An 11,985-nucleotide genomic window follows, 5' to 3' on the forward strand; every position below is an offset into this window, starting at 1 on the left:
ATGACCATTGTTTTTTTTTTTGTTTTTGGTATTCTACTGAAGGCTTTATTGTGTTATTTCAGATGAAGAATAAGTAACAAATTGAATGGGAGAGACCCTTCTACCTTTTAGTCATTCTAGAAAAACACTTAGTCTCTATATCAATGGCCAAAATAATCAAATCAAGTCATCTGATTAGCCCCAAAGCAATTACTTTGTTACAAAAATTTTTGATAAACTTGTTTGGTGTTGCCATTTCTGCGATATGACTCAGACCATTTCATAGGACAGCTGGAGAGGTACAGTTTTACAGTCGGCCAGATCCTAGGAGAAAGACCGTTTCAGTATATGAAACATGCTGTCAGGACGTGCCTGGCCTCTACGTGGAGAGCACTCAGATGATTGCACACTTGCTGTTAAATACAGCGTTAGGGCTGGACCAACCATTCCATGTTCTCTAGGGCTTTTGTTAATGGAATATAGAATCATTCTAGTTCGGACATGTATTCCCTAGAACTGTGAGGAGACAGAATCCTCCTCACGCCTTAATGGTTGGTGCTCATAGATTAAAGACCTCTGCAGAGTCTGTCAGCAAGTCACAGAGAGGTACACCATTATCTAGTAAAACCTCCATCTCATTGGTGAGATGGTGGTCAGAAATCACTGATGAAGCACACCTCCAGCTTGCCCCACGTGGCAAACGCATTTAACACAAGACCTCCTCTTTTACAGCTTCCAAGAGACGCAGCACTAATATATTCATCTAGAGTATGTAGATCGTCCTTGCTCAAAAGGAGGGCACTGCAAGAAACTAACTAAAATTTCGTGCATTTGACAGAAATTTGGGTACTGGTGGTCATCCACTGTATGGGACAGTCTACTTCAGGTTTGCTTTGCTGCCATGGGTGGGAGATTTCATCTGGAAAAAACTGGCCATTGAAGGCAGTGCCTTGCTAACTAACTCCTTGGGATCCCCTGACCCGGGAAGGACATGTCCGTAAAGCCTATGAATGACCATGGGTGCCTGAGCCCGAGGGCTGGTGTGAACACTTACAGCTCTTTTTGTCTCTTTAGAAATTCTTCTTTCTCCATCTTTTTTTCCTCTATTAAAAAAAAAAACTATATTGGTTTATTCTATTAAAAAATAACTAAAACCCTCCCTCCCTTTCGCACACACACATTCTAGCACTACCTTCACAGTAATGAGGAAACCACTATTTCTTATTTTTTTTTCCAATCATAAAAGAATGAACTACCAGGTAAGTAGGCTGACAAAGGCACAGAAGAACTGTGATGAGCTAATGGAATTTTTTTCAACTTTAATGTGAATGCCATGTAACACATTCAGTGAGACCGTGGTAAATTGCCTGAAATATGGAGCAAGGTTAAAGTTAAAATGGGTTCTGTCATGTTGTGGTCGACAAAAGGCGGAAGCCGACTACATCACCGCAAAAGAGCCGTTTATTAAAGGCGTAGAGAGATGGAAATTGATTCACGCCGGGCGGAGATGCCCATCAGGACGGCTCGGGGATGGGAGTGGAGGAGGGACAGGTCAGTGAAGGCCCCAAAGCACAGAGCTCAGCAACCAGGGAGAGGAGCCTCCTACCTCCTATCTCGTGTCTTAGTGAGCACACAGGGTCCCTCCACCACGCTCCCGAGTCAGCAAAGTTCAAAGTCTCGGCTATTAACAGAGTGGTTCCAGTGGCCGTTCCTTAACATATTTTGTAAGCTTGCTGAGTGTTACACAACCTTTGGGGGCCGCCCTATATGGTCTGCAGTATGGAGAAGGCGGCTTCATAAAGTACTCGACTTACACCAGAGACAAAGTTGCAGGAGAAGCTGACACACGGCTCACAAACCTGTCGTGGTCAGCAGGCACTGCCTTACGGAAAACATTAACAGCAATGGTTGACTTAAGGGAGAGGGATTCAGGGAATAGTTGCCGAGTCTGCTCCGGCTACCTGGCAAATTCCTAGCTTCAAGGAATAATCTTCAAGACTAATCTCACAGGCTCACCTCTGTTCTGAAGCTGCCCAAGACCCTCCTGGACAATGAACTCACCTTCTCTCTGTACAACTTGTACCAGCTTTTAAAGAACTGTTCTTCTCACACTGCATGATCCTTTCTCCTATGGCTGTGTCCCTGAGAAATCTGTGCATTCCTTCTCTGTGTATGCAGGATTTTGTCCCCTTTCTCTATCTCACTAAAATGATCTCTCCAGTGCCTGACACGTGGGAGCGCTCAAGGGAAGTCTCTTACAGACCTGGCTGAGGGCACGACTGAAGGCCAGCCCTGTGAAGAGTGGAACAGTGGCCACCTCGCATCCACTTAAAGTGCAAGAAAGGTTCCCTTGTCCTCACACACACACACACGGGCACGCGTGTACACACTCACCTTTCATCTGCTTGACAATATTAGAATCTTTCAGTGGGGCAAGACTTCTATTTTACATCTAAGGGAGAGGTGACAGTGCAAATATCCATGGGAGAGGTTCTACTGCATCACCACCAAATTTAGAGAATCTGTTTCCTTCCTTTTTAGATCCTCACACCTCAACTGTCATCATTTGGCTTCAGACCCTAATGATCCATAGAAATTGATCCGGCAAAGGTCACCTTTTGTACTTCTTGAATTTTGTAACTTGTACATGGATTAAGTATTTCAAAACAAAAATCAAACAAATAATTTGTATTTAAATGGTGTGGAAAGAGGGATGCCTGGGTGGCTCAGTCAGTTAAGCTTCTGCCTTCGGCTCAGGTCATGATCTCAGGGTCCTGGGATCGAGCCCCGCATCGGGCTCTCTGCTCAGCGGGGAGCCTGCTTCTCCCTCTATGTTCTCTCTCTTTCTCTCAAATAAATAAATAAAATCTTTTTTTAAAATGTTGTAGAAAGAAAGCACTTCAGGGAGTGGCTAGCTGAGCAGCTATCTGGGCCTCAATCTCCTTATCTAAAAAATGAGGGGCCTCAAGACCCCCACTGAGCTCTCTCCAATTCTGAGAGAACTGCACTCATAGCTCAATGCACAACCTGCTTTGCCCTGATACCAGCTCTGAAACAGGGCAGCCAGAGGCCCTTCCGCCGTGAGGAGCAGTGGGCCTGAAACCATTCGCTGTGCAGTACTTTGAAGAGCAAGTGGCTCACTGTGAACATCCCAATAAGCCTTGCTACACAAGTGCCCATCTGTCCCTGTTATGTCCCTCAGCCGCCCACCTAGCTCAGGCAGAGAAACAGGCCGAGGTTCATGGATATGAACGCAGTCCATTGACCCCTGCAAGGAGAAGGGCCGAGTTCTGCCGCCTTTTCATTTCTCCCCATGAAACAAATAATAAACCACAAAACATTGTCTTTACTCACCCTGAACAGTGTAAATACAGAGAAAAGTAAGGTCATAACTGGAATCTAAGTGAAAACGAAGCATTCCAGAACCTTAACGAGAATGTTCAACTCACCAACTTCCGTGCCTTTTCCCAGAGTGAAGGTAAGCCCGTACCCCTTGAGCCCGTCTTCCGCATCAGTCTCTAAGACGACATAGGCAGCCGAGTAGTCAGGGTCTGTGTGCTGCAGGAGAAATGCACCCCGCCCCACAAGGCAAACATGAGAAACCCAAAGGTACCCCTCAGTACATCACATAAGACTAGAAAACGCAACAGGGGATGTGCAAGAGGAGCTCAGACTCTGATGCTCGAGTCTGAAGCCTTAGTGTGCCCCCACCCCCCCAAAAATGGAGGAGTTCTGAATGGACAAAGGGGAAGTCCACCTGACAGATTCATATCATTTTAACAAGGGCAATGTGTACATTTTCAGTGCCAGTTTGCCATTAGGCCTCCTCTGATGATCAGCTCAGATTTTAATCCAGGAGTTTTCACCTAAGCTACCTCTGCCAGCTCTCTGAACAGAGCTGTATTCACAAGCAGCCTCAAATGGAAGCAGCCAAGGCTTCAGAAAGCCTCACAGAAAACTGGACTTATCTTTGCTGCAGTCTTTGTAGCAGGGCTAAAAAGATAACGGCGCTGGTTCAGAGATCCCTGGGGGGAAACAAAGAATTAAAACTTAAGGACAAACTAGCCTGCTTTTTGTTTTGTTCTTTTTAAAACTTGCTACTATCAAATGGTATTTTGGTAAGTGTTTACTGACCGACTGTGATGAAACTCAACCCTACCTGTTGATATGGGGGATGGGGGACGCAGAAGTGAAAAAACCAGTCTGTCTCCAGAAATTTCCCCTCAGTAGGAAGAAGCAGCAGGTGAGAACTACTGTGTGGTCAGTGAGAAGTGCCCAGGAAGAGCAAGGGAGCAAGCAAAGAGGAAGCAGGGGACTGAGACCCTCGGATGGGCGAGGAGACAAGTGAAGGCAGGGGCAAGGGAGGGCCATAGGAAAACCCAAGCCTTGTGAGACAGAAGTGAAAGGCCCCTGGGCCACCGGGTGGCAAGTGAATGAAGACAAGACTGGACAGGTGGTGTGGGGGCAGATAATGGAGACCCCCAAAAGCCAGGCAGAAGATCTGAATGCATCAATAAGGAAGGTAGGATGCAACTATTGATGTATTTTTGCATAGGGCGGTGACAATTGATTACTGTTTTTATTGTTACTATTACTACACAGTATTTGTTGCTCTGAAAAACTATTTTAAAAGCTACTTGATTTAATTTAATCCTCACAACAATATTCTAAAGTAGGTGCTATTATCCCTATCTGACAGATACGGAAACTGAGTTTATTTTTTTAAAGATTATATTTATTTGAGAGAGAGCAGGTGAGAGAGAGACAGCATGAGCTGGGGGTAGGGAGGGGCAGAGGGAGAGAAGCAGACTCTCCACTGAGCAGGGAGCCCCACGTGAGGCTCTATCCCAGAACCCCAGGATCATGACCTGAGCTGAAGGCAGATGCTCAACCGACTGAGTTTAAAGAAGCAGAATTTAAATCCCTGCGCTCAGGGAAGGGGAGGAGGCACACAGAAGGCCTTTGTCTGGCATCAAAGCCTAGGGGAGGGCATTCGGTGTGAAGGGTTGCTGGGCACCATCTGCATACCACAGGTTGTGCAGGTTGCTGAGGGGGCACACACACATCTGCCCTGAAGAAAGTTATAGTTTAGGGGCATCTGGGTGGCTCCATCGGTTGGGCATCTGCCTTCAGCTCAGGTCATGATCCCGGGTCCTGGGATCGAGCCCTGCGTTGGGTTCCCTGCTCAGTGGGGAGCTTGTTGTCCTTCTCTCTCTGCTGTTCCTCCTGCTCGTGCTTTCTCTCAAATAAATAAAATCTTTAAAAAAAGATAAAGTGGGGCACCTGGGTGGCACAGTCGTTAAGCGTCTGCCTTCGGCTCAGGTCATGATCCCAGGGTCCTGGGATCCAGCGCCGCATCGGGCTCCCTGCTCCACAGGAAGCCTGCTTCTCCCTCTCCAGCTCCCCCTGCTTGTGTTCCCTCTCTCGCTGTGCCTCTCTCTGTCAAATAAATAAATAAAATCTTAAAAAAAAAATAGAAATTAAAAATAAAATAAAATAAATACATAAATAGAAAGTTATGGGAGCCTGGGTGGTTCAGTTGGTTAAGCAACTGCCTTTGGCTCAGGTCATGATCCTGGAGTCCCAGGATTGAGTCCCTGAGCAGGGAGCCTGCTTCTCCCTCTGACCTCCCCCCCTCTCTCTTGCTCTCTCTCAAATAAATAAATAAAATCTTTAAAAAAAGAGAGAGAGAAAGTTATAGTTTAGAATCCATGGTTATAGAAACTCTAATAGCAAGAGGCAGGACATGGTAAGTCTCTGGGAGAGATACAAACTATGGAAGCCAGGCAGAGAGCACTATGAGCGGGGTGCATTTGAAACTGGAGGAGATTTTATGATGAAAATAGAATCTGAGCTGGTTGGTTGAGGACGGGGAGCTTTTCAGTAGTGGGAGAGGGTATGAAGGACCTGGGACGGAAGAATCACCTTTGGTGACAGTGGCAGTGAAGAGACAGAAAAGGGCAAGACTGGAATGTATTTAAGGGTTGGTGACACCCTGGTTTGGCCCCTGGGTTCCCGCAAGGGAAGATCCAGAAATGAGATCTGGAATCACTGGCATACAAGTGAGCACTGAAACTGTACACACAGAGGGGGTCTTACCGGGAGCGAACCGTGAGACAGGAGGGCCCTTGGGGCCTGAGCCCTGCAGAGGGAAGAAGGAGGCCAGTAAGGAAGCAGCCGAAGTCAGCTAGGATGTAGAAGTGATGGCTGGAGGCAGCCAACAACGTGACCCATAGCCCCTGAGAAAGGACGCTGGAAGCCGAAATAACAGTCAATCCCAAGAGAAGGAAGGAGACAGAAGTTGATTTCAGATGAAGGAGAAAGTAAGCGTAAAGGTTGGAGACAACAGGGATGAACCAGTAATTTAGTCTTCGGTGGGGAAGGAGCGGACACAGAAGGAAGAAGAGAGATGTTAGGGTCAAGGAAAGGTGATTCCAAAGTGGGAATCCCTGTCTCTATGGGATAGAAAAGGAACCCCTGGGAAAAGAGACTGAGGAAGAAAATACTGGAGATGGAGGGGATGAGAGTGGGGGCCTCGGCAGTCAAGAAGGGTGGGGATGGGGACACAGAATAGATTCATCTGGGAGGACAGGACTCACAGAACAAAGGGAAAGATGAGAGGGCTGGTTTGGAGGCTGATGGGTGGAGATGGGGCCCACAGTGCATTTGTCTTCAGTCTTCTCCGTGATGCAGTGGGCAGTTTTCTAACTGCTGGGGGTGCGGGAATGGGAGCCGGAGGAGGGAGAGAGTGGTCTGGGAGCACAGCCACTCCTGGGAGCTCAGCAGACAATGGGGAAAGGACAGGGAAAGTATGACTGGCTGGGAAGTGGGGGGGTGGGAGGGTGTCAGCTGGAGCTGGGCTATGAGCCGACAGCCCTGGAGCTCTCTGGAACCTTGATGAGTGCCTCAACAAGCAAGCAATTTATAAGTACAAGCCTGAGCGCTCCATGTTTCCTAAAAGGCCGGTAAAAAAAAAAAAAAAAATCACAGCTGAATCCTTTACTCTTAACAGATTTGGGGGCAGTTTCAGGGCTCCTTCATGAAAATATTCTGCTTCTAAGTGCTAAACAGAGCTGAATTGCTGAGTTCAGCATGTCGTGAGGGTTTGGGATGCAATACCACCCAGAACTGCAAAGTAGCGCATTCTATTAAGAAGGCACATGGGAATCAGCACACAACACACCCCATATCTCTGGAAGATAAATACATAAGTATTTATAAGTTTGCAATACAGGTATCAGAGAACCTCTCTTGACCCTGAGGTCATAAACAACTTAGGCCCAGACACAAATTCCATTTAAAACTATTCTACTTAAAACCGGGCTACTTTAACACTTCACAAATTCAAAGCAGAGAAAAAGCTAGGCCAGAGGCCCTTCTACTTCAGTCTCCTCATACGTAAATAGTAATTACAGACAATACTTTTTGATGGCTTTCTCTGTATTAGGCACCCGATGGGCATCTCATTTATTACATGAAGCAGATATTATTATACCTATGTCACCGATAAGAAAACTGAGACCTTGGAAAGAGCCCTGATGTCCATCGACAGATGAATGGATAAAGTAGACAGAACTAGAGGCTATTATGCTAAGCGAAATAAGTCAATCAGAGAAAGAATTATCATATGATCTCACTGATGTGTGTAATTTAAGAAACAAAACATAGGATCATGGGGGAAGAGAGGAAAAACATAAAACAAGATGAAACCAGAGAGGGAGACAAACCATAAGAGACTTTTTTTAAAGATTTTATTTATTTATTTGACAGAGACATAGCGAGAGAGGGAACACAAGCAGGGGGAGTGGGAGAGGGAGAAGCAGGCTTCCCGCGGAGCAGGGAGCCTGATGCGGGGCTCGATTCCCAGACCAATCATGACATGAGCCGAAGGCCGACGCTCAACAATTGAGCCACCCAGGTGCCCCACCAGAAGAGACTCTTAATCATAGGAAAAAACTGAGGGTTGCTGGAGGGCAGGGGGTGGGGGAAGTGGTAACTGGCTGATGGACATTAAGGAGGGCACATGTAATGAACACTGGGTGCTATATGCAACTGATGAATCACTGACCTTGACCTCTGAAACCAATAATACATTATATGTTAATTAACTGAATTTAAAATTTAAAAATGGGAAAAAAAAAAGGAAAACCAAAGCTTAAGAGAGTGGTTTAACCCACAGCGGCTACACATCAGAGGGGCAAAGTGGTTGCATTAGATCAAGTGTTTGAATTTTACAAGCCAATGAAATTTCAAACACTTATTTGGAGATCCACAAAGGATTGCCAACTGGGTGTTTGTTTTTTTTTTTAAGTCATTTAACATAAGGAACACAAAGATTTTAAAAAGCGGGGGTAACTTAATCTCAGAATAAAGGACATTTAAACGTAGTAACTTTGCTTAGTCAGCATTTTTAAAAAGATTTATTTCATTTTTTTGACAGAGAGAGAGAGAGCGAGAGAGGGAACACAAGCAGCGGGAGTGGGAGAGGAAGAAGCAGGTTTCCCACTGAGCAGGGAGCCCGATGGGGGGCTCCATCCCAGGACCCTGGGATCATGACCTGAGCCGAAGGCTGACGCTTAACGACTGAGCCACTCAGGCGCCCTAGTCAGCACTTTTTTTTTTTTTTTTACGAGAGACCTATTTCTAAAAAAATATTTCAAGTTCACAAACAGCATAGGTAATGTAATGATATCAGCGTGCCCTCCACCCACTTAGGAAGCACAACATTAGAGGACTAATTAGAGTCCTCTGGTACTCATTCCCCTCCCTCCACACAGATAACAGGTAACCATCATCCTAACATGGATGTTTCTTACTTCCCTGCATTCCTTACAGACCCAGGCAATTTTGTCTTTCTCCTCTGTGGTCTGAGGGCAATGAGAATCCTGTGGGTGACAGACCTCGGGGAGACCCAGTATAGAACTCCTTCCTATATTTGGGAACCACTGCACTAGCCCGTGGTAGGGATGGAGGGTGTCCAAACACTGTCAATAAGCAAACACGCCCTTCAGTATTTAGGTAGAAGGCTGCGCCTTTACATCTCCAAAGACTGGTATTTGCATAACTCTCTACAGTGACAAATCCCTTTTTTTTTTTTAAGATTTTATTTATTTGACAGAGAGAGACAGCGAGAGAGAGAGCACAAGCAGGGGAAGTGGGAGAGGGAGAAGCAGGCTTCCCGCCGAGCAGGGAGCCCGATGCGGGGCTCAATCCCAGGACCCTGGGATCATGACCTGAGCTGAAGGCAGACGCTTAACAACTGAGCCACCCAGGCGCCCCACAAATCCCTTCTAACAGTATTTTCAGGTAATTTCATGACGGCCCCCCTCACATGCCCCAGAATTACAACGAGCTTGTTTGTCTGCTTTCCCAGCCAGAGTGTGACTCCATTTCACAGATGGGCCCAAGATGCCCAGAGAGGTTAGCGTCTTCTCTAGGTCACAAAGCAAGTTGTGGAGAGGGCAGGGTCATCACCTAAAACACCCAGGCCCACCACCACGAACCCCACCAAGATTTCAGTGAAGAAGCCAGCATGTGTTCTAGGGTTTCGTGGGTGGGGATCCAACAAAAGCATTACGCTGTTGTTGCTTATTACGCATTCTACCATTTCCAGCAAAATACGAATCATAAATGTAACAACAGGAAGTGTAAAACGTCAACAAAGAAAAAATAAGTAAAAAAAAAAAAGCCCAGGAGTTGTGGAGAGTTTCGGGTTACTTTTATTCCCTTTCCCTTCCCGGCCTCCCCCTTTGCAAAAGCAACGGTTCCAAAGTGGGGAACCTCCACGACCCGCTGGGCTCCCTGCGCGTACGTGGGCCTGGATGTCCGCGGGAAGAGGCACCTGGCTGTTGCTCAGCGCTTACCATGGCGTCGGAGCCGTGGCCGCCCAGTGACGTGGGGAAGCGCACGTCGCGCACCAAGAGTCTGCAGATCGTGCCGCGCACCATGTCGCCGCGCACCCGGAGCTGCCCGCGCCGCCAATTCCGCTTCGGACCCTGTGCGCCGCGAGAGGGGCGGAGCCCGGCCCCGCAGGCACTGATTGGCCGCGCACGAGAACTTGACCGGACCCGAGTGGCAGGCCAGGATCCCGGCTACCCTGGACGCCCTGGCGGTTTCCACCGCGTCTGCAACGGTGTGCTGGCCCGCGCCGCCCTCGCACGGATTTCCTGCGGGTCGCGGAAGACCCGGGACTGGGGTGGGGCGGGGTGTCCCGCGCTGCGTCGGCGTTTTGGCAAGACCGTGCCCCGCCCGGACTGGAAACTCGAGAAGTAACTTTCCCCGGAGCGGCGTCCAAGAGGAAGGAGCAGGGTCTGAACAAAGTTCCGTCGCCCAATAGCACAGTTGGGCCACGGGCTCCACTCTTGACCCAAGTCAATGCTGGCGCAGCCTGGGGAGAGGCTAGAAAATCCTAGGTGTCTTTAAGTGACCTCAGCCCGTTTACCTGATAAATTTAAGAAGCAAATCACCCTTTATTACACCCTTTCTGAGGAGGAGTGGTTTAAATACATTACCTCTTACCCGTCCAGCCCTGCAAGGTGGTGTGGAGATGAGATTCAGAGAGATTAAGTGACTGGCTCGAGGCTACACAGCTGAAGTTATGTAAGTGGCAGAGTGATCCGGCTGCAAATCCTCGGCTCTGTCCTCTGGACTGCAGGGACTGTTTAAGAGGGAACTTGGTGAAAGCTATGGATTAGAAGGCACATTGATCCTTTGCTTTGAAGTACAGCACACACCCTTTCAGTTCCTACTTTTGGGGCATGCTTTGAAGAATAAATGTTTGGGAAGCACTGCTACAGACGTTATTCTATCGATTTGTGTTTATGTGGGTCTGGCAGGGATATTTTCAGGGATGCTCAGGACACCTCTGCTCCTTAAGTATGCATATAACCCTGCTGGATGAATTCCTTAGGCTTAACGTTTAAGTGAAGCAATAGGCCACTGGGACTGCAGTTAAGGGCCTTTACTCTTTGAAAGCAGTAGCCAGTTAGCGCCGGCTTATAGTGGTCCAGTGGGAATTAGAGCCCTGGATTGCTTTATGTTCTCATTTTCCAAGAGAAGTCTGAAATTCAAATGTTAATGTGAAATAGCCTTTTTCTCTGCCCTGCTCTACCCACGTTTGTGTGTGGCTGGAATATATGCTCAAATCACTTTTTCAGAATGGGTCTGTGGCCTGGTTAATAAATTGAGTACTTTGTATTCTGAAGATGCCCTTTTCTTTTGGATTTGAATGCTAGTTTTATTATATAAAAGTCTTAGTTCAAATTAATACTTTAGTGTTAAGTCCTTTTTTTTTTTTTTTGAGAGGAAGAGAGGAGTGTCGGAAGGGCAGAGGGAGGGAGAATCTTAAGCAAGCTACACCTTGGGCATGGAGCTGGACATGGGGCTCCATCTCACAGACCTGAGATCATGACCTGAGCTGAAACCGAGTTGGATGCTCAGCCGAGCCACCCAGGTGTCCCTAAGTCCCGTTCTTTAAAGAATAAGCTGGGTGGGGTTTTAACCCCTTCAAGAAAGAGTTTGGATTTTCTCCTAATGGCTTTAAAATATCACTCTTTGTGTTTAGGATTAATTTAAAAATTAATTCTGTTCTACAGTTGAGGGTTCCTTTCAACCAGAAGCAATATATTTCTCTGGAAAATGTTTCTGTATTTTTCATTAGTTCTTCCTCTTCTTTTGTTTTCTTCATCTGGAACTTAATTGGATTGATAATTGATCTTCTGAATCTATTATCCACCCAGGGAGAAAAAAAAACTTTTTGACTCTGTTCTTTTGTACTGAATTCTGGGTATGTTCTTTGGCTTAATAATACAACTCAGATTTGATCTCCAACTGTGTTTCTTCTTTTACTCCAATTCTTTTTCCTTTGGTGTTGGATTTTTTCCATCTGTTTTGAATTTCCAAATTTTCATAGTACGGTTGTCCCCTCTTATCAGCAGGGGACACATTCCAAGACTTCCCCCCACTCAGTGGATGACTGAAACCACACTTAGTACCAAACCTTAGATA

At 46.8% G+C, this 11,985-nt stretch overlaps 1 protein-coding gene across 1 annotated transcript in view; it reads right to left on the minus strand.

The window, feature by feature from the left end:
• The window catches only part of ENOSF1 (enolase superfamily member 1), a 30,668-nt gene extending 20,554 nt beyond the window's left edge, over window positions 1–10,114 (minus strand). The window contains exons 1-2 of the mRNA XM_028094501.2: window positions 9,843–10,114; window positions 3,429–3,537 (exon numbers count right to left, since the gene is read on the minus strand). Coding sequence (XP_027950302.2) covers window positions 3,429–3,537; window positions 9,843–9,926 — 193 coding nt within the window. The 5' untranslated portion in view covers window positions 9,927–10,114. The remainder of the gene's footprint in view (window positions 1–3,428; window positions 3,538–9,842) is intronic.
• Between the last annotated feature and the right edge of the window lie 1,871 nt (window positions 10,115–11,985).

This window comes from Eumetopias jubatus, unplaced genomic scaffold, assembly GCF_037043125.1.
Source record: "Eumetopias jubatus isolate StellerSeaLion01/CBP00866 unplaced genomic scaffold, mEumJub1_p1.0 scaffold_16, whole genome shotgun sequence".
Classification (NCBI taxonomy): Eukaryota; Metazoa; Chordata; class Mammalia; order Carnivora; family Otariidae; genus Eumetopias; species Eumetopias jubatus.